This window comes from Rhipicephalus sanguineus, chromosome 10 (genome assembly GCF_013339695.2).
Source record: "Rhipicephalus sanguineus isolate Rsan-2018 chromosome 10, BIME_Rsan_1.4, whole genome shotgun sequence".
Taxonomy (NCBI): Eukaryota; Metazoa; Arthropoda; class Arachnida; order Ixodida; family Ixodidae; genus Rhipicephalus; species Rhipicephalus sanguineus.
Genome location: NC_051185.1, coordinates 27,818,885 through 27,842,513, shown reverse-complemented (window position 1 = coordinate 27,842,513; position 23,629 = coordinate 27,818,885). Strand labels below are relative to the sequence as shown.

At 43.3% G+C, this 23,629-nt stretch overlaps 1 protein-coding gene across 1 annotated transcript in view; it reads right to left on the bottom strand.

Moving 5' to 3' along the window:
- The window catches only part of LOC119407300 (laminin subunit alpha-1), a 133,573-nt gene that overhangs the window by 54,934 nt on the left and 55,010 nt on the right, over positions 1-23,629 (bottom strand). The window contains exons 16-28 of the mRNA XM_037674204.2: positions 22,057-22,168; positions 20,942-21,055; positions 17,985-18,211; positions 15,697-15,905; positions 14,301-14,407; positions 13,724-13,907; positions 12,401-12,507; positions 12,042-12,225; positions 10,920-11,059; positions 8,908-9,135; positions 5,247-5,387; positions 4,052-4,225; positions 2,724-2,903 (exon numbers count right to left, since the gene is read on the bottom strand). Coding sequence (XP_037530132.1) covers positions 2,724-2,903; positions 4,052-4,225; positions 5,247-5,387; positions 8,908-9,135; positions 10,920-11,059; positions 12,042-12,225; positions 12,401-12,507; positions 13,724-13,907; positions 14,301-14,407; positions 15,697-15,905; positions 17,985-18,211; positions 20,942-21,055; positions 22,057-22,168 — 2,107 coding nt within the window. The remainder of the gene's footprint in view (positions 1-2,723; positions 2,904-4,051; positions 4,226-5,246; positions 5,388-8,907; positions 9,136-10,919; positions 11,060-12,041; positions 12,226-12,400; positions 12,508-13,723; positions 13,908-14,300; positions 14,408-15,696; positions 15,906-17,984; positions 18,212-20,941; positions 21,056-22,056; positions 22,169-23,629) is intronic.

Here is a 23,629-nt window from a genome sequence, read left to right as displayed (position 1 = left end):
CCTATATAAGAGACCCGTGTAGTTGATTGGCCTCATTGTGAACAAGGCTTCCACATGGAAGCCGAAACTTCTTTTCATTTAAAATTTTATGTGGCCGGTGTACTTTCTTTCTTTCAGCAAATCGAAGATTTCTCGAACCTGTTCAAGGCACACTGGAGAGTCTGGCGTTTGTCAAAGCAGGAACGGTGCCACCGGAGGTGATCGACGATGTCTTCACAAACGCACTTAGCGCACACGAGTGGAACAGCCATTCCAATGCACTTAGCTGTACGAGTTGGGGAAGGCTAACCTGACCAAAGGCCAACACAGCTGCATTGCATCATGCCTTGAAATATTTGTTGGCCTGGCACAATGCATTGACAGGCTACTTCGTGCATATATCCTTCACAAATTTTTGCATGGGAAGCACAAACACAAACACAAGTGTCCTGTCATCTTGTGTTTGTGCTCTTTGCACTTGGAATTCCTTACGGATACGTTGGCCCCCAAAGCTCATCAGCCCTAGAAGACGAGCTCTTCAACAATTGAAGGCAAAACTTAAGTGCCCTACAGTAGCTACGCTGCACCATGCTTTCAAATTGCCCGAGAGTGACTCTTTCTTTCTTCCTCCCCATTCCCTTCCCCATGTGTAGGGTAGCAATCCGGGCAAGGTCTAATTAACCTCCCTGTCATTCCTGCATTTTCTCTCTTTTTCTCCTGAAGATCAATTTTCTTCTGGATAAATCAATGAATTACTTCTGACTGGGGAGCAGTGCATATAACTAGAGCTGTGCGAATAGCAAAATTTTGGGTGCGAAGCGAATTCGAATAATAAAGATTGAGTGCGAATCGAATCGAATAATTTCGAATAATTTTCGAATATTTCTCAAACATTTTTCGAATAATTCGAAGTGAAATTACAGAAAAAGTTGCAGAGAATCCCTAAGTATGTTCTTGTGAGATAGCAACATGTAAGTGTTTCTTTTCGCTAGGTTGATGAAGCACTGTCGGGGTGGTGTTTCGTAGTTGTCTTATCAAGAATGAGGCAATGTAGAGGCCGAATTGTATTTATGTACATGATTTGGTGCAACCAAAGTGTTGCCGACAACACTTTACACGTGATAGGCAGAGATGCCATTTCCTCAGCCTCTCCTTTTCTTTCAACTTCTGTGGAAGGCCAACTGATGTGGCAGACAAGGGTGTGCTCCCTTCAAGTCCGGAGTTCCAGATCTGCCTCGTATACACGTCGATATATAAGAACATCTGAAATTTTGGATGCTAAAAAGCTTCGGCGTCCAATTTTTCGGACTTCCTGCCCAAATTTCAGGTCCAAAACAGCATTGAGCCCCCAACTCTGCCACATCTTTCATCTCCATATTGGAACCAGCGTTTTCTTGAGTTAATACATTTGCGACCGTAGCGGAGCTTGAAAGGCAGCTTTGCCGCAATACGGGGGTGTGATGAGGTGAAGCATATTGAAAATCTAGGGACCACTTTTAAACTGACGTTGACTGTCTCTTGGCTAAGTTCGACCGTAAGACCGTAACGGACCTTGAAAGGCAGCTTTGTCGCAATACGGGGGTGTGAGGAGGTGAAGCATATTGAAAATCTAGGGACCACTTCCAATCAGACGTTGACTGTCTCTTGCCTAAGTTCGACCGTAACGGAGCTTGAAAGGCAGCTTTGCCGCAATACGGAAGTGTGATGAGGTGAAGCATATTGAAAATCTAGCGACCACTTCCAACCGGACTTTGTCTCTTGGCTAAGTTCCACCGTAACGTAGCTTGAAAGGCAGCTTTGCCGCAATACGAGAGTGTAATGAGGTGAAGCATAGTGAAAAATTGAAGGGGTCACTTTCAACCAGACGTTGACTGCATTTGTTTTTGGGAAGTTCGAATAGTTCGAATAGTAAAATTTCAGTGCGAATCGAATCGAATAGCAAACACTATTCGAAAAATATTCGAAATTTCGAATATTCGCACACCCCTACATATAACGTCATAGTTGTAATGGCTGTAGTGCATTTGCTTATTTTAAGGAAGTCCCAAATGTGCAAATGTGCTCTAAGAGATTGTAAAGATGGGGTTTGTGGTGACACACATTATAGATTCTACACGTATCTACTGTGATCGTCTGAAAGTTTCTGCACTTTACATCAAATTATTGAAATGTGAACTCATCACCATCAGCCGTAGTTTATGAGCACTATAGGACAATGATCTGTGGCAGTGACTTCTGGGCAAATGTAACACATGTTACGCCATAAATAAAACCCATATTACATGTTAAAACCTGGGATTTTACATGCCAAAACCAAGATGCGATTATGATACAATTATGATATGATATGACCCCGGATTAATTTTGACCACCTGGGTTTTTAAATTTGTTCACCTAAAGCTAAGTGTACGGGTTCTTTTGCATTCTGCCCCAACAAAACGTGGCTGCTGTGCCCAGGAATTGAACCCGCAACCTGCTACCTAAATCACACAGTTCAGAACACCAGTCTAACCCATGCTATGGGGAAGGGGTGCTCCATTAAGTTCCAATCATCTGGTGTTCTTTAACATGCAACTCAATCTACGCAACTGTGCATTTTGAGAATCCTGTCATTTAAATGCAGCTACTGCGGCCGGTAAACTGTTCAGCATTAAGAGAGTGAGAGAGGGACACGAAGAGGAAAGGTTAACCAAGCTTGGCTCGTTGCACTGCGAGTAAGCCACGGAGATGGGTACGTATTTCACCTCGTGAATGGGAACAATGTAGGCACCGTTGGGCGACAGCATGTGTGGGTGGAAACCCAGGAGAATGCGGTGGTTCCCTTGGAGGAACACCAAGGGGTACTGGCGAAGCATTGCATCGGGAAAGACATCCTGGGCGTCGCTCTCGACCGTGAACTTCAGCTTTCCGTTGTAGGCGAGGATCTAGTGAAAACAAAGCCACAGCATTACTCATGCAAAGTGCAGCTATGGCAGATAAGTTCAGAATCAGGTACCAAAGGCTAACTAAAACTAAACCAGACTCGAGAGCTGGAAAAGTGCGAGCTTGTGCTAGTTTCTATAACTGCTGCCATGACTAACAGTGCAAGAAGACAACAAGACTAGACATGATTACTCTTTTTTTTCACATTCACATGCTATACAATGTATAGTAGTCTAAAAAATATAAAGAAAGCAACATGCAATGAGAAACTGGGTACAAGAGTTGCAAGTAATCAAACAAAAAGAAAAACAAACATGACACTGCTACCGATATTATATGGTTGGTGCATGTATCATAAGTGACCATAACTACCGATTTCATCAGCAAACTGAGGATAAGCAAAAGGGCAAAAAGAAAGATTTTAGAGAGGTTTCACAATAAGATAAGTTATCCTAAGTTGTGACCAAAACAGTTGCTTCCATTAAAACCACATCATTCAATCATTTGTCATTCTTTTGAAACGTCTATATGTCATGTTCACATTACTCTGTAGGCAAAAGCCACTTCATAGTGCACTCGTGACGGTTGTGTTGTTGGTAAGCGTAACGCGAACTAGCTATCACCAAGCTGTCATGGAAGTTGCGATATATAAACAAATTATGAATAGATGAATGCATGAAAGAAGCATTTTCAGCCAGCTTTGAACCAACACCCTCATAGTTTGGAAACTGTAGCACCATTGCACCATTCGTGACATTACGTGACACCGTTACGAAATAAGAAAAGTGTACAGTACTGTTCATTGTTAAAGAGCACATCTCCTCAATAATGATGCATATTCAGGAATGAATTATTACTAGAACTTTCATTTACCTCTATCTGAAAGGATAGATGGCTAATGTGACTAGGAACACGTTTACATGACAGAGACTTCAATGTGTCATGTTAAAAGACTGGGCATGCCAACACAAACACAAGCGAGAAGTCAAGACACCACAAGCACTGACTAAGCTGCGGTGTCTTGACTTCTCTCTTGTGTCCATGTCTGCATGCCGAGTCTTTTAACATGAATATGTACCAACCAGCTCAGCTCTTTGTTATTCTAACCACTAGCTGTATTAGGGTTATCAAAGGTAACCATCTCATTCACCTTATCTCCAAGGAACGGTTCAGGCAAGGACCAGTACAGCGGTTGGTCCAGGACGTACGGCGCCGGCAAGAGAGTCGAACCAGGGTGAGTACCGGGGATAACCTTGTACCGGTGCACTCGGTCGAACTCCGGTTCACCAGGTGTGAGAGTTATGTCCCTTGGTGGAGCTCGGATCTGAAATTGTTCTGACGTTAAGAAACTGTGGCACGAAATGTAAACTTACACGGCAGAATAAACATACTTTTAGTGCACTGAAAGCTCATTCTGTTATGGCACTCTGTTATCATTACTGTGATTTGTGGTAAACAAAGAATGACAAAGCTAGTTTTAGAGCTAGGATTTTTTTTACCACATTATGAACACTGCAGTTCATTGCATTTCATAACAATACTTTTGTGGAGCTACTCTTTCAGCTTTTCACGATTCACTTACATGTGCTTAAGTAGGCTGTTTTTCCGATATCAAGCACTATGGGTGATCGCCATTGGCACAAACCAATGGCATTGGTTGAAGAGCCATCTTGTTGTAAGTTTTGTGTTCCAAAACGTTGAATGAATAATTACATTGTACAATCGTCGAATCCTAGTTACAGCCGCTACTACTACTGAAGCGGTCACCGTTCATTCAGTAGCGACAGCTCTGCATTGAAGGTGTCGGTAGAGTCACCGACGTCTCCATTTTTGAACAAAGCAGCTAACGGAAGACGTGAATCACGACGAATGACCGACAGACACAGAGCGCTATTTGGCAAGTCTCGCATCTGTTTTGCACTGTTTTGATTGGCTTATGAGCCAGCTCGTATTAAGTACAGACCTTGATGATATGTCAACTAGGTTGCACTGTGGCCAACATAGGTCGGAAAACTCGCTCAGACTCGCTCAGACTCAGATTGAACCGTGAGTCTGAGTTTGAGTGAGTCCGAATGAGTGATATTTTTGGTGAGTTTGAGTCCAAGTGAGTCCAGTTGAGAAAGTATTTTAGCGAGTCCGAGTCCGAGTGAGTTCGGCTAAGGAAAATTTTGGTGAGACCGAGTCCGAGTGAGCCCTAAGCGCAATATATATTTCATGAGCGGGTCTGAGTGCGCTCCACATTTTTTGCCGAACTTATGGTGGTCAATGACAAGACTTATGATGGCGTTAACAGTTTAAACTGCCTAAAGGTGCTCCACCAACCCCTTGGCAACTACAGCTCTTACCACTCCCCAGACCAGATTGGCCTGCGTGCATTGCTCGGCCCGGCCAAACATGAAGCACTCCGTGCATCCTCGAGGGTTGCTCTCCAGCAACGAGAAGGTCCGGTCTCGGCACCGGTCGCAGCGGCGTCCTTCAGCGTTCACCTGCAAGCATTTGGAAGTACCGTAAGAAAACCTCACGGCAGGAATGATGAAGAGTTGTCAAAACAAAAACCAATGCGGTGCAGTTAAACTGATTGGTTAGAGTTGTAGTGTACGGCAATACCACTGGATGGCAGCACATTATCCATGTAGTGTACAGCACCATTGGATGGCAGCACAGCATGCATAGATATGTATATAAGGGCTGTGAATAAACATGAAGGCACTTGCCCACCCGGAGACTCGGCTGTTGTGTCATTCTCTCGCTCGACACGCTCGACACAAGTTAGAGAAAATATCCACAAAGAATGTGCTTTGGGAGTTATCTAAGTGATGCCTAAGTGTAGACTTTTGGTGGAGGTTCTGACCTTCCCTAGAATGCTGTTTTCGGGTGGCATCAGCGTGACGTCTTTCATCATCTTTTACAGCATTCATCAGCGTCTGGAATGGCCACACAGAAGGTGCATCTTATGACCACTGAAACACGAGTTTGGCATTAAAGTTTTGTAAAGGCCACATTTTCCTGACATGTACAATTGCGCTAATATGACTTGCAACACGGGAGTGCGTGGCCTCACGAGTTCAAAACCTGCGCATAGCTTCCACTAGGTCTTATTTCCATAACTAGACGCTGTTCTCTTACTTAGGGATGATCACAAATGAGGAAATATCATTTAGTTGCTGAAATGAACACAAATTGAAGCCATGCACAATCTTTGAACTCATGAGGCCATGCGCTCCCGTGTTGCAAGCCATATTGAGCGCGACTGTACAATCCTCCATGTCAGCTTTGCATATTGTCCGAGAGAGGGCATTTATTCCATACTACCATGAAATTCAATGAAGCTTTCATAAAAAGTGCTCTCCTTTTACAATTGCTTTGCAACGCAAGCACAATGCATTCATATGCTTCAAATATGTTCACATTCTGCAAGCATGGGTGTGCAGCCCAGAGGTTAAGACACTTGCCTTAGGAGCTTTGGGGCCCAAGTTCAAAACCAGCATCCTCAAGAATTTGTTTTATACATTTGTTTACTTATGGCAATGATCGTCTTACGTGACAAAGAAACACATGGACTGACTGACAGTTTTCTCATTGAGTCGGCATAGATATGCTTATGCATTTAGAAGCATGGGTTGATAATGTAGCTGACACTACTAAAGGAAGAATACCGGTTGGGCTAATCATTTATTGTGTAGGATAGATAACCACTGGTCTACCAATACATTTTTTTACTGCAGGATTTTATGTGAGAGAACTAAGATGTGGTAGTAGTAGCATAGTAGAGAACTCTAGATCAATTTTGACCACCTGGGGGTTTTTAACGCACACCTAAACATAAGCACACGGGTGTTCTTGCATTTTGGCCCCGTCAAAATGTGGCCATGTGGCTGGGAATAGTACTCATGCTTTCATGCTTAGCAATGCAATGTCATCATAGTTGCTAATGCACCATAGTGGGTCACCAGTCCTAAGCTTATCAGCAGAATGGGCACCAGACGAAATTATGTCAAGAGATGACATCAGAAAACTTGTTGGCAAGACCGGATAGACAGAGGCATGACAGAGGTCACTGAAATGAGATAGCTGCTGGAAAAGGCTGTTTATTTTGTGATGAAATTTTACTGCCCAAATGACACATTTACCGATTCAATCGATTGTGGATGGTGTACCTCCCTAGCTGGTAGAGCATCACATACCGTTTGCTCAAGGAAGCCATGTTGCACAAACCCTGTGACATAAGCGGAAAAGACTTTTCTTTTTATTCAAGTATACTGCAAGCCCTTCACGGCCTGGGTAGGAGTGGGTACATGAATACATGAAAATACACACATTGCCAAAAATTCAAGGTGAAAACTTTATACTAGAGCTGTGCGAATAGCAAAATTTTGGGTGCGAAGCGAATTCGAATATTGAAGTGTGAGTTCGAATCGAATCGAATATTTTTCGAATATTTCTCGAATATTTTTCGAATACTTCGAAGTGAAATTGCAGAAAGAAAAAGTTAGAGAGGATTCCCAAGCATATTCTTATGAGATAGCAACATGAAAGTGTTTCTTTTCACTAGGTTGGTGAAGCACTGGCGGGGTGGTGTTTCATAGTTGTCTTATCAAGAATGAGGCAATGTAGAGGCCGAATTGTATTTATGTACATGATTTGGTGCAACCAAAGTGTTGCCGACAACACTTTACACATGATAGGCAAAGTTGCCATTTCCTCAGCCTCTCCTCCTCTTTCAACTGCTGTGGAAGGCCAACTGATGTGGTGGACAAGGGTGTGCTCCCTTCAAGTCCGGAGTTCCAAATCTGCCTCGTAGACGCCGATATATAAGAACATCTGAAACTTTGGATGCTAAAAAGCTTCGGCTTCCGATTTTTCGGACTTCCTGCCCAAATTTCAGGTCCAAAACAGCATTAATTGAGCCCCCACCTCTGCCACATCTTTCATCTCCATATTGGAACCAGCGTTTTCTTGAGTTGATCCATTTGCGACCGTAACAGAGCTTGAAAGGCAGCTTTGCCGCAATACCGGGGTGTGATGACGTGAAGCAAATTGAAAAGCTAGGGGCCACTTTCAATCGGACGTTAACTGTGTCTTGGCAAAGTTCGACCGTAACGAAGCTTGAAAGGCAACCTTGCCGCAATACCGGAGTGTAATGAGGTGAAGCATACTGAAAATCTAGGGACCATTTCCAATCGGACGTTGACTGTCTTGGCAAAGTTCGACTGTAAGGGAGCTTGAAAGACAGCTTTGCCGCTATACCGAGGTGTGGTGAGGTGAAGCATATTGAAAATCTAGGGGCCACTTCCAAGTGGACGTTGACTATGTCTTGACAAAGTTAGACCGCAACGGAGCTTGAAAGGCAGCTTTGCTGCAATACGAGAGTGTAATGAGGTGAAGCATATTGAAAATCTGAAGAGGTCACTTTCAGTCGGACGTTGACTCTATTTGTTTTTGGGAAGTTCGAATAGTTCGAATAGTAAAATTCCAGTGCGAATCGAATCGAATAGCAAACACTATTCGAAAAATATTCGAAATTTCGAATATTCGCACACCCCTACTTTATACATTGGATGAGGGTCATGAAAGATACAATCGTATTGCAACACACAATATCGTTAGATAAATTGTTCCAGCGGGAGATAGCCGACAGAAAAAGGGAGTGTTTGTGAGCGTTAAGATTAACAGTTCAATATCCTGCACCACTGTTGGCGGGCTTGCTTTTGTTGGTGCATTTAGTTCTTAACTGAGTTTATCACCTTTAAAAATAATGTGCTGAATTTTGTGCTGTTAACTACGTATGGCACCATGTATTTATTTGTTGTGATTTATTAGTATCTGTACATAGTGCCCACCTGCTATGGTCTCAGTGGAGACTGGCAGTATTGTAAATAAATAAATAAATAAATAAATAAATAAATAAATAAATAAAATAATAAATTTATGTTTAACTGTTTATGTTTCATGACACTAAACCCAATGACAGGAGGTGTAAACAGGGAGCACGGTGATGCTTTTCACCTTGCATGGGCACTGGCCTCTCTCGTCGCACTGGCAGACACCATGGTGACAGGCGCTGGGGTCCGTGCCGGCCGGGTGGCAGTCGCAACGCTGGCAGTTGGGGAAGTTGTAATAGCCTGGCCTGCAGTGGTCGCAGTGCTGTCCTTTGAATCCCTCCAAGCACTGGCACTGGCCTGTGTTCTCGTCACAGTTCGGGCTCAGGGAACCCAGCTTGTTGCAGTTGCAAAGCTGCAAATAATGCACAAGGTATGTGTTGAAAGGTATGTGTTGAAACACAAGGTACGTGTTGAAAACACTCACAGATAAGACTCCTTCCATTGTTACGAAACTGCACCATGGAATATGACGACACAAAAAACGCACAAACGTAAGCTCCGGCTCTCAACTGAAGTTTTATTCACATGTGTAGGACAAATTAACACATGGTTACAGAAAACAAAAACGAAAATGAACGAAAAAGACATTTACCCTTTTAAACACAAGATGGAAAGTTGATGGCTGACTGGGAAGTCGATGCATGAGACTTCTTATCAGTATATACCATCAGAGCAGGATATATCAAACCTTAATAGGATTAAAAATATTTCTATATAATGGCAATTGGATATAAGAGGTATAGGACCAAGGTATCGCACGCTTATGTGAACAGTTCTTTCAACTTTAAAAAGCTTCACTGCCTGATACTGCTGTATTGCAACAAAAAACGAATCTGTCACTGAAAAGAAAAAAATGATGGATGACAGCTGTCGCCTATCATGAAGCTTCCTTAAACTTTCACAGAAATAATGTGACATATTCTATGTCAGTGTGTTTCATGTTGATGAATCCGTTCTTGTGCTGCAATCTACTAGTCGCCTGGTTAGCTCAGATGGTGGTGTGGACGCCACAGAAAGGCGTTGGTACTGGGTTCGAATCCCAAACAGGGACGAGTTTTTCTCCAACTGAGAAGTTTTCTTTCCAAAAAATCTTTGTGACTTTTTGCTTGCAAATAAGTGAATCTTAATTTCTTTTTTCCATCTGTGAGACTTCTCCCACTTGGTGTGCTTGTGCAGAAATGATTTGCCAAATCTGTCATTATGCATGGATTCGGCAAATGAAACCCTCCAGCCCTCCTCCTGCTTTGCCCCCCCATCGGCAGCTCTTTCCCAGCTTGTGAAGCTTCTAAACTTAATAATAGGTCCTTTATTTTTCATCAAGCATAAGATGAGGGAGGCAGGGAGAAAAAGCTGACGGGCAGTTTGACTAGCTCCGGCCCCCCAAAATGTACACTTCGGCGCATTTACAGCAGACTGTGCTGAACATAATGAATAATCAAAATGACAATGAAAAAGACAAAGTGACAGGCTATTAAACAGTGTACATAAACAGGGCAGAGAAACACCAAGGAAATAAAATTAGAGTCATGGAAGAAAGAAAACATTTAGGAATAATGCAATGCATTTTCATTGAAGATATCATGTAATCACACACTACAACACTTGGTATCAGAAAACATTCGTAACTAGAGGAACCAGTGTTCAAATTTAACAGGGGCAAACGAGACAACGTATGTGTTAGATTTATGAAATGACAATGGTACTTAAAGAACATAAAAAATTGTGTTAAAACAAGCATTAAAAATATCAGGGGAGAAAAATTGCACAACTATGAATACAATTAACCATCAATATTTGAAAAAAAGTACGCAGTTTTTTTTGTAGATGATCTCTCTCTGGTGCAATGTTTTGGTTGCTAAACAAGTTTAGTAACTCCGGAAGCTTGTGTTTTAGCATTTGTGTCCCGTAATTTGTCCAACATAACGGTACTTTCCAAGTCTCTGGATGGCGCACTGAATATGTCTGCATCCTCCTTTCTAAACAGGCTAATCGAGCTAGGAAATGGCCGTTATCTTTAATTTCTGATTTGTATGCTATTGACAGGCGGTAAGACATCTTGCATCTTTCACGCTTCCATGGAACTGATCTACCACATTAAGGCGTAACTTACACAAAGTAAGCTCAGAATACCAGTACCTTGCAGCCGTCGACTGGGTGGTAACCCCAGGCACCGGTGTTGCAGCGGTTGCACCGTGGACCACCCGTGTTCTTGGGGCAGATGCAACGGCCCGTCTCCTCATCACAGACGTGCCCAGGTGCTTCGCACGGCTCGCAAGCTGCATAAGCGAGACAAATAGAAAGGAAGCGTTGCACGTGAACTTTTGGTTTTGAAACTGTCTCATCTCTCTTTTACGAGTATTTACAGTTTATGCTCTTTCCACAGTTTGGGTCGTCACCACCAGTGCTTACTTGCACAACACTAAACTTTCATTCTTAGGATTCTCGCCATGACTTAAGCTTGCTCGCCCTGTTCCTATGACTCATTCCCGAAACAGCATGAAAAGTTGGGGCATGAAGAAGTAGAAAAGAAGACACTGCTGACTGTCACCCAGATTTCTCAAGAAGAGAGGAAACTATACAAATGCGATAAACAGCACTGGTGGTGATGAACAAATGCACAAACCATCGACAAACACAGACGCCGTAAAGCATCTTCAATGCTAGTACACTTGTAAAGACCCTATTTCTTTCTTTGACACGATGATAAAGTGGAACCTCAATAATGTGGATTCCAGGGGGGGCCTGGGAATTTGTTCGAATAAAACATAATTAGAACTAAAGAGAGCCTTTCTGAATATAGCGCCCAATGACCTGTGCGGTATTTTGTGCTAGTGTAGGCCTTACCACCTAAACGCTCATTCCTGCACATCTTCAATCGTGCCAGAGGGGACGAGGGTTGATCAACCTATAACACTGGCGGTGTTTCAACATGCCTCTCACTTCAACATGTTTCGCAGACATGTTGAAGCGAGAGGCATTACGATGCGACATTTTTCCAAAAGGTAGCCCCGTAGGAGCCGGAAATTTTGTCTTTAACTGAAACTCCCAGAAGTCTTTATTGAATCAAATACGCATAAATTAAACTTTGCAGGATCTAGCATTGCAGTATAGATTGCTCATCAATTCAAATGAAAAGATTTGAACTATCAACATTCTACTGTACTCGGCGTCATTGTCAGCTGATACTGAAGCAGATATGTGTCAGTTGGAAAGTTGGTGCTAAGAACCTCACAGGTGTTTCGGACATATTATGCCAACCTCTGCAGCCGTGATGGGAGAACCGGAAGTATCCTGGCAAGCAGACATCGCAGGCGATTCCTCCAACACCAGGCTTGCATGGACACTGGCCAGTCCTGTCGTCGCACTGCATGCTTACGGAGCCGGTCGTATTGCAGTGACAGGGTTCGCATCCACCAGGCGATGCCAGGTTCCAGTATCCAGGCTGCAGGTGCAATAAATACATAGAATAATCACACAGAACACTTTCAGTAACATTATCCACAGGGGCGAATTACTAGCCTGCCGCTGTGGGTCCTGAAAACTTTTTTCGTCGTGCTGGTGTTGTTTACTCGGGTAAAAAGAAATTAAAATCAAATCAGTTCAAGAGATGCACCCACCTTACACCGATCACAGGTACGGCCAACAACGTTGGGTTTGCAAGGGCACTGCCCAGTGTTTTCATCGCACTCGGGACTCAGGGATCCGTGAGGGTCACAGCCACACCCTGGTGGGAAACAGGACACATAGGCTTAACGTGATTCCTGGTTTCGTTTCAGCTCATTATACACAGTAGCAAAATCAAGAAGACCCATTATTTGGTCATAAAACGATGACAACTCTAAACTTCAAATTACGACAAGAACGAACTTCTCAATCCTCCACGCAATCGTCAATGATCAACAGCGAACGATTCTAGACGCTTCAGTGCACCCTTAGCAGTCTGGTCATTTGGCTTTCCACCAAAGTAGAGGTCCATGGAGCCTGGCCTCGGAGATCCTCAGCCGTGGAAGGCATGCAAGCTCTTGTACAGAGACGATGACAGACTTGGGTGTCCAACTGTAGATAAGCTGTAACTTGCTTAGTGCACTTAAAGGATTTCAACTCACGTTTTCTCTTTCTCTCACTCTCCCCTCCCCTGTGTAGGGTAGCAGACTGTACAAGATAACCACCCTGCCTTTCTTCCATTCGTTATCTCCAAATTATCAGCACAGTCGAATGCCTCTATAACGAAACAACCTGTGTGGCGAAGGTATGCTTACATTCCAGCCGTATCACAAGCATTTGAGGTGCATGACCCTTGCGATGAAGTGACTGATACAACTAATTTTTGTAGGTCCCTAGCACTTATTTACAAGGGTGCTTGACTGTACACCGTAGAATCAACGAATTAGCGACAGTGGAAATTTAGGCTTCTTGGTTTGTGGTCTTAAGGTTGTATAACACCGAAACGACACAGAGTGAAAACCACTGACAGTAGTTTATTGTTCTAGACCACTTGTACTAGGCCATGCTTGTACACTCAAACCTCATTATAACAAAGTCACATCTGCCACAAAAATAACTTTGTTATATCCGAAAATTCGTTCTAAATGTTTATTTGTAAGACTGTATCCATTGGTACAAGACTGCTCTTCATTTACTTCGTTATAACCAATAATTCGTTATATCCATGTTTGTTATATCGAGGTTTGAGTGTACTAGGCCATCACGCATGGGCAAAAGATTATCTCCTAAGAAAAACAAGTTCTTTACAAGATAGATTAACAGATAGGACGGATTCAGGACCTAATATAAAACTATTGTCAGCTTCAATGACCTCTCTGTGAGCTTGTCATGCATGAATCCATCATACACTTTATGTGCTACCGTGTTATTCATTTTTTTTATCGTTCCCTTGGCTCCATACAAGGCGAAGACTCTGTGATCTTCAAACAGCTCACATTTGCAGCCGTCCAGATGTAGAGAGAAGCCGTAGTGTCCTTCAAGGCAGGAATCGCAGAGGGTGCCAAACACCCCAGGCCGACAGATGCAGTTGCCAGTGATCGGGTCGCAGCGCTCGGAGACCGAACCCTGAAGGTTGCAACGGCAGGGGGCACAGCCACGCTCCGCACCTCCGAAACCATCCTGAGGTACAGAAGGCGCAAGTATGCGTAAGGTAAAAGGACCTACGCCTGAAGCAGTTTTCAAGGTCGATGTATAATGTGGTGCAAGGGAAAAAAAAGGAAATGTGGTCAGCAACCAGAGCTTCGGAATTTCAAGTTTACTTGCCAGTTTGCCTTCTCTCGAAACTACATATTGCAGATGCCAGTGATTGAAATGATCTCTCTCATACACCAAGCCATGAGCTAACAGCATAACATAACACTTACTTCAACTGAACGATTATTGCGGGATGCGCATCACTTGAAGCAAGCGCTTGTGGCTTGTCCTTTTTGTATCGGTCCTGGTGAAGTTTCATGCTGCTTACAATGATGGATCAATACCAACTAGCCCAGTCAAACTGTCCACGTGACTCACCTGACACCTATCACACGTACGTCCCGAGAAGCTGGGCTTGCAGGGACACTGTCCAATTGTCTTGTTGCACACCTGGCTGACAGAGCCTGTCACGCTGCAGTCACAAGCTGGAGTAATGAAGGGAGGGCAAGTTAGAGGCCATCTATAACTACCACTGTTATTGCACATGCAAGTTCCGGTTTCCTTGTGTTTGTACAATCAGCGTCAAATGAAACCAGAACAGCGGCAAGCATTCGCAGTGGTGTAGTGCGCACCATCCGGTTATCACCATGAACAGGCACGCACATCCAGTTGGGCAGCACTGTGCATATAAGCGCGCCTGTCCATGGTGATAACCGGACGGTGCGCACTATACCACTGCGAATGCTTGCCGCTGTTCGGGTTTCATTTGACGCCGATAGTACATGTACTTTAAGAGAGCGAAAATTGACAACCAGTCGTTTGTAGTGCAAAGCCACAAGGAAATCCATACAGATTTCTGAGCACAGAAAGAAAGCCTTTTAGTAGCCAAAAAATTCGTCCTGGTCCTGGGATCGAACCTGGGACCAACGCCTCTCCGGGGGCCAGTCGCTGTACCGACTGATCTAACCAGGAAGCTGGCAATTACCAGCGCGAAGGCGAAATAATCGACAACTCGAAGCACCTGAAACATGTCAATACACTTGTTTGGCCACCTTGTGTATACGTCACCATACACATCGCTGAACTATATATATACATAAATAATTTACTCATGTGTTTATGTGCTGCTACCCTGGACAGCTAACCTTACAGTACTACTGTTTGTTTAGTTACAGATACAAAACGGCAGACTTATACGTGTGGAAATTTCTGGGCTGGTGCGTACAACTTTTCTTGACGTTGTTAATTAGACGTCACGATGTACACGACTTCAAAAACATACATTCAACAGCCCAGGAAGACTGTGCCCATGAATCAAAAATAAAGTTGTCTACATAACAAACAATCACATAGATGGCCAAGAGACGCACCACAGACATCCAAGTCATCTAGGTTGTTTCTCTTGTGCAACACTCTACACTCGGGACTTCTTACTGTTCAGGCAGCTCAACAGTCGCCCACCATTTGGCTGCACTGTTGCCTATGTGAAAAGTAAAGCAGCCTATGTAGTAGTTACATTAATCAAAAACGACTATATAACCATCACGGATATAGCAAATCATAGGATATCATATAGTGCTTGCCAATATAAGCACGTGACAAATTTATATGCTCCAAAGATATCCGAATGATTCTGGAATCAATTCTCAAATGGCGAACTGTGCAATCCCGACAGACAAGCTTATCGCTGGTCCAAGCTCCCTCTCAATGCGGGCCTCTGTTAACGGGGCTTCGTTTGAACTAAAGCAGGCATACGAGACTGCAGGGCACTCACGTCGGCAGTCTCCAGTGGCCGGGTTTCCGAAATAGCCATCCAGGCATTCGAGACAGTTCCAGCCACCCGTGTTTCCACGGCAACGCAAGCAGCGGCCAGTGCGGTGGTCACAGTAGCCAGGAACCGACGTGTCCGCGTTGGGACCGCATCGACATGGCCGACACGGTTCGCCGGGAATGGCGGGATTTCCAAAAAAGCCATCTGCGCACCTGTACACAGTACCAGGACCCCAAAATTGCATTGGATGTCAGACTGTGCATATGTATAAAAGCGTTCTGATTACATTCATCACTTGGACGCATCATAAGCCAAGGTGAATCAGTAGGTAATATTTTCCCATCACAACGCATTCTCTCGGTTCCGTTGTTGTACGACTACAAAATTGCCGTTTCAGTAAATAACATAATTATAGAAATTCATCTTTGCCTGCTGATCTTTTTTCAATTCCTAAACGTAATACGTGACATGCTTCGAATGGTAATTTAAATCTGCCCAAATGTTATAATATTTACAGAGAAAGACTAATACAATTTAATGGAACAAAAATATGGAACGCAGTCTCCCTAGAGATTAAAATGGCACGTAATTTCGGCCTAGCATGTAAATCATTTTTTCTGTGGAGTCAAGACATGTAAGCCTGTGTGTATGTTTGATTCGATTTTCATTGTGTTCTTTTTTAAATAAGTGCCTATGTTTGCAAGCTAGTTGCAAGCTAATAAGTATGCATGTCTGCAGGAAAAAATGTATTACTGTGTTTGTATTTATATGATTGCTTTTGTTTGTTACCTCAAAGCTGACCTGTACATTTTTTTGTTGCACATTGTATTGGACTGGCCACTAGCCACTTTAGGCTATCGGTCCAAATAATCCCTGTATTTGCATATATCTGTTCATGAAAATAAAGTTTCATTGATTGATTGATTGATCTTCAATGGCTGCCTCCTGCATGCCACTGTAATCATTGCTATAATACTAAGCATTCATGAAAAATTGCTCAAAAGTGCTAGGAATATCATAATGTGACCGAACCGTGCAAATGCGTGTGGCAGTTTTAAATGATGTCTGTTGATCCATTCACCGTAATCAACAAAAAGCTGCACCTCAGTAAAAAAAAAAAAAAAACTCTCTGCTCTGCAAGTCCTCTCGTGCAGATTTTCACAGTAAGACAATAGAGTTTTGCAGGATTTACTTGTGCACATAAAGCTTGTACAATAGAGAAGCAGAGGTTTGAAAAAAGTAGATTTGGTGGTTTACTGGTGCACAGTACGTGACAATTTTTCTGGCAGTAGGATGAATTAGTTAAAGCTAGCTGGTATTTATATTGCATTTCCTGTGAAGAACCTATGTGTGTCGTTAAGACGACAGATGAAGGAGGCCACACACAATGCAAGCACTCACGCCGTGTGCAATAAACATTTGTGAATTGTGTGCCACATTTCTCGTCTTCTGTTTTTCCTGCACTATTCACATGTTAGGAGGACAATATTTGGTGGTTTTCCTTGCAATTTCAACATCATGCACACAACCAGTATGGTAGCCGTCCAAGCAAAATATCACAAGTACAGTCGCGCTCAATATGACTTGCAACACGGGAGCGCGTGGCCTCACGAGTTCAAAGACTGCTCATGGCTTCCACTAGCCCTTATTTCCATAACTAAATGCTGTTCTCGCGCTCGGGGATGATTCCAAATAAGAAAATGTCATTTAGTTGCTGAAATGAAAACAAGTTGAGGCCATGCGCAATCTTTGAACTCATGAGGCCACGCGCTCCCGTGTTGCAAGTCATATTGAGCGCGACTGTGCATGGTGTGTGCAGGGTTTCACATTAGGAGGCACCATAAACTGACAGCACTCATCCCCCCCCCCTGTCTTTGGTGCCTATCACAAAATTAAAGCTCACCTGAAACAAACTGCATGAATTAGTTCAAGTAAAACGTGCATTTCATATATTCAACTTGCGTATTTTACTGGAGATGCAATGCTATACGCTGGAACTACAGCCAAACACTTTCAAAAGCTATGCAGTCACACAAGGTCAACGTACTCTTCATCGTTGCGTCAACTGAGGCATATGAGCTTCGACGTGCTTCCTGCAAAACAATGAAATTTTGAAGACCTCGAACTTGTGCCCCCCCCTCTAAACCATTATGAGGGGCACTGGCACCCCCCACCCCCAATTTCCCCCTAGTGTGCATGACTAAGCACGAGTGTGAGTTATGTTTTTAGTTTTCGCACTAACTGCCGATCAGACACATGTACGGTGGCGAAAGAATAGCAAGCAAGGACACCTTTCGCATTTGTTGCCAGCATGGTTTGGTGGGCATTCAAGGCAAATGTAGTCACTCTCTCCGGCTGGGGTGACAATCGTTCGGCACTCGGAGGGCAGGTCGTCCAGACTGGCCCCGGGAGGGCAGCTGCATGGCTTGCAATCATCTGGAAAGCCCAGCACTGCATTGCCATAGAAACCTGGCAAGCACTCATTGCAGTTGGGACCTGTCGTGTTGTGCAGACATTCCTGCAATAACAGATATAAGGTTGAACAAAAATGTGTAGCTTCTAAAGATGATTAATTACAGCTGGATGCACATATGACAAGTAAAAATATGAAGAGAAAGGGACCTTGCAACCACTTCACTCATTCACTCACTCACTCCAACCATTCACTGATCACTCACTCACTCGCTCACTCACTCACTCACTCACTCACTCACTCACTCACTCACTCACTCACTCACTCACTCACTCACTCACTCACTCACTCACTCACTCACTCACTCACTCACTCACTCACTCACTCACTCACTCACTCACTCATTCATCCATCCAATGGGTTTAATAATAATCGTTGGGGTTTTACGTCCCAAAACCACGATATGATTATGAGAGACGCCGTAGTGGAGGGCTCCGGAAATTTCGACCACCTGGGGTTCTTTAACGCGCACCTAAATCTAAGCACACAGGCCTCCAGCATTTTGCCTCCACTGAGATGTGGACGCCGCAGCCAGGATTTGATCCCACAGCTTTAGGGTCAGCAGTCAAGTACCATAACTGCTAGACCACCGTGGTGGGTCATTCATTGGGTTTAAAAACACTAATGCTAGAACTATATTACATTATCTTATGGTTAAATAGGGATGTCATTGTGTTCTAAGGAAGCAAAAGAATTACCATGGCAAGTCTCATGGCCCTTTATCTAACAAAAATGGCCAGAATATGAAAAAATACATTGAAATTCGTGACATCACACATCCATACATGCGCTGGGGTTCCGGCATGAAATAAAGAAACTGTTTCCTTCATTTGATCTTCTAATAACGAACATGTGATCTCAAAGTTAACAATAATAGAATTTTCAAAGATTAGTTTGAGTCTATCCTGAAATCCTATTTGACTTTAGCATTCCCTTGATGTCCCAAAAGCAAGAGGAATTGTAACGAGGCCACAGTTAGAGGCTCTCAATTAATATTAATCATGACCATTCATCCACAAGGCCATGGGGATTTTTGCATCATATATCCCCACTGAAATGCAGATTTCACGTCTGAGGATCGCACTTTCAATCACAGGTGATTGGCCAGATATGTAGCTTAGAATGTCTGTTGATAGACAAGCGAGTCGTAGACAAGCATGCCTGTCAAATCTTTACGCACGCCGTGTACAGAGTGTTGAATCCAACAAGAGCTCCTGCGTCTGACTGTACTGCAATTTGGAACCGAAATGCATGCATGGTTACCAATCACAGCATCTGAAGTACTAGTACATGATGTGCCACACAACTATGCATCCAATTAAATTTATATTATATGCTTCCAATTGCACAATCAGCACAAACTGGGTGTTAAAGGGCTACTGACATCCATTTTTGAAGGGGAGTTTACTCTGCTATACAAATCTCCTGTAGAGAGAGACAGCTCTGTGCAAGTGTGAACCTCAAGAAATGCTGATAGCATATTTTATTTTAACATTAAAGTCAATTTTCGCATGGTACCCTTACTAACATTGACACTATCGTGATGTCAGGCTGCAGTGTCAATTCTGGTGACTTTACACACTGGTATGGCTAGTTGCGATGACATCAGGTACCGAAACATTCAAAATTGGAGGTTCTGCGTCCCCTACGCAGGGAGCCATGCAGTGGAGCAGCCATGAAAGCGTCACGAAATCTGGCGCAGACACGTGACGAGAAGCTCATACTATGTTGTGACGTCAGGGTACAGCAGGAACAGAAACTAACTTTTAAAAACACACTGTAATTACTTTTTCACGGTGCACTCACGCTTACCAGTACATTTTCTAGGCTCTTGAGTGCTTGGCCTTTCATTTGGCGCAAAAAAAAAAACGACAACTGAATATTTTTGTGCCAGCACCCCTTTAAAGGGAGACTAAAGAGACAAACGACTTTTCTCATATTAGTAAATTACTCTTTCACAATACCAAAATCACCACGCTTCACATGGAAAGACACTTGGTAAGCGAGAAAACGCGCGAAAAGAAAATGCTGGTGGCGACGGCGCCTTGAAATCCCAGCATCAAACGCCATGACGTCATATATTTTGACAGCGTCTACCAGGTCCTACGTAGTTCCTAATCAGTAAAAAGGAAGTACATTGTCTTCCGAAGGGGACACAGAATTAACATAGAACCAAGCTTCAGGAAATTTCATTGAGCCAATGGCACGTTTGGCACGTAATTGGCAATTTTGGCACGTAATTTAAACATGAAATTTGACCTCGATATTCTTCTCTATTAATAAACCTATGATGACGAAATTAACGACATTAGTGATCTCAGAGTACAATTTATCAATCTAAACTGATTCGTTGTTTCACTTTAGTGTCTCTTCAAGCAAGATGCCTCTTACAGCCGAACATCTTAGTGCTAGCACCTCAATATATACTCAAACCTCGATATAACGAACATGCATATAACGAATTATCGGTTATAACAAAGTAAATGAAGAATAGCCTTGGTAATAGCTACATTGGTTCGAACGTACGCTTATAACGAATTTTTAGATATAGCAAAATTATTTTCGTGTCAAATGCGACTTTGTTATAGCGAAGTTTCAGTGTACTTATTCCTCGTGCTAATCAAGGCTAGGCCTTGGTTTCAGCTCAGACCAGCCAATCTGATCTCATCTGCCATCCGTGCATGGCTTGTCGTGTAATGTACAGATCAACAAAGTCAAACTGTCCATGACAATATGAAACAGAGAGTAAAGATGTAGAAATTTTAGGCGGCTTACGTCGCATTTCCCAGTGTAAGGATCGCACGAGTCGGCGTGGTTGTTGCAGTCACATTTTTCGCAGCGCCCGCCGAGCAAGGTGTTGTTGACACGACGATAGCCGGGGGCACACAGCTGAAACGGACAGGAGAAACGAGCGAATCCACACATAACCTCATTAATTAGGCAGCTTTTTACACAGTTTTATTTCATTTAATTTCATTTATTGCACCCTCAGGGCCAAGGCATTACAGAGGGGAGTGGTATCAAACACTAATACAACACAGGGAAACATAAGAAAACAATAAACAAAAGACATAAGGTAAACTAATTATTTACTCTTAGTTAAAATGGTTCGGAAAGGTTGATCAGTAATGTCTGCAATGAGAGCAGGAAGGTGGTTCCAATCTTCACAAGTCCTAGAAAAAAAATGAGTTATGAAAGTGGATGTCCTACAGTTATGCATTTGTTATTCATTCTGTAACTCCAGCGGCATATTGATTAACCCTTACCCATCTGAACTGGTAAGGTTTCGGCTGAGAAAAGTCAATACGAATTACAAATGATAAAGAATTCCCAGATGCACATTTCAATTTGGCTTGGTTATGCAGTCTCCACCACTGAAATATCAAGTTTGAAGACTGCCTATTAACCAAAAATAATTTGTTGCATTATAGTCACTCAGTGCTACACACAAAAAAATTTTTCCTTAATTGGTAGACAACTCAATTACTAGATTGAGATTGGATGACGACAGTGTTGCTGCTGTAACAGCCTGTAGTAGCCAAGAAGTAGCCATCAAGTGGACAAAATTAGCCAATGCTGGTCATGTGCAAGCGAATACGATGGTTGAATTCGGTAAGACATTATCATTGACATCATGCCTTGTTACAGAAAGTGGGTGAAAGAGTCTGAATAAAATACTGTCTTCAAAAGAATGTGAAGGTTAGCGAGTAATGCGAATATTGCATTACATCCCTTACACTTAATTTGTCACGAATACAGTAGACTGAAGACAATGAGGTAGTTACGTCAAATACAGTGCAGACTTACAAATCAGAAGCAGCAGCTAACTAATCAAAAAGTTCTCTTTCCTGCTGTTTCGGAGATGTTTGAAAAGCTTTTTCATCCTTTACCTCGCAGGAGAGGCCAGCATAGCCAACCGGGCACTGACACATCTCAACCGATGTCATCTTGTTCACGGTTCCCGACGTCTTGGATGCCTTGGGAAGATCTACGTGATGCATGCTGGAAGAGTTGAACATAAGCATCAGTAAGCCCAGGTCATCGCCATAATAATGCGACGGCACACAGCACACACGTGAGAAGGCAAAAATAAAGCTAGCGATCATTACAAAAGGAAAAGACATGCACGTGTGTGATGTCTGATGAGTAAAGTAAAAAGTTGGGAGAGTTGGTATTTGTTCATGATGACTGAGGGGCGCGAGAAAACGGCACACAACGAAAAGAAGTACACAGGACGTCGTGCTACTAGCAACCTAGCAACCGGAATATTTTTATTCAGGAAGACATACTTATACCGCGGTGAAACCAAATCTAACCCAATGAGTCGACCAACGAGTCTGATGGGCCTGCTAAACATACCCGCAGAGAACAGCGACATCCGGTGGACATTAGTGTTCATGGCGACGGTTGTGACGGCATTGTGGTGATCGCAGACTGCGTAATATTTACTGTTTTAACTGTTTAACCCCCAAGCCTGAACAGTGCTAGTTCTACAAACTTGTAGCAACAGTCGGGGATGAGCCCTACTCATCCGTACCGCAGTTTTCACTGCTTCAGTTGCTAAGAATGAGTGGTGTGCATCAGCCCATCCCACTGCGTAGTGCTGAATTTGGGCAGGTACCACATATTTTTACATTTGTTTTAATATCATGCACTGAGAGAACATTGCTGGGTGCTGGGGTCTTTTATGCCTTGTCAAAAGTGTGTTCTTCAAAATGCAATTTCTTATTCAATGTCTTAATGGAGTACGATAAAATAGAGCATCTAGGTAATACTTTTTTTCAGTAAGTGCATTACAAGCAAACCAATGTGGATGATAAAGAAATCTTGGGAATTTTCATGCATTTTTCAGGAAAGACTATGGACAGTAACCCCTTTTGTGTCATGCTGTTATCATGAATTTTGACCAATTTTTAGCTTTTGCAGACACCTCTTACCAATGCATTGGAATCTTTAACCCCTTCCCTACCGTTTTTTTTTGGGCCAAAATTGATACAAAAATACCGATTGTTTTTATTTGCCTATCTGATTCTACATGCCTTGAAGCACCTCAAAAAACTATTTAAAAGGGTCATGAACCACTTTTCCAAGTAATGATCTAATGACCTCAGTATCGGAGTTTACTGCCTCCCGAACCGATTGCCGCAAAAATTTCTCGAATCCATCAAGAACGAGCGGAGTTAAGGGGGTTTGGCGCATGCTATCAGCGCTTTCTCTCTTTTCTCGTGCCGACGAGCGCACTGGAAGCTACATAGGGAGGGATGGCACGGGGGAAAGAAGTTACGTCAGCGTGCGTCATGAAACGTGATCGCTCTCCCGCTGTGATTCGCGTGTGCGAGTGCGGCTACCATGTACTGAGGAGAGCAGCGCCGGCAAGTGGCGGCACCCCATGGCAAGAAGCGCATCTGGTCTGAACGCCGCTCTCGATTTACGTCGGCTATCGGCCAATAAGCACGCTATGTC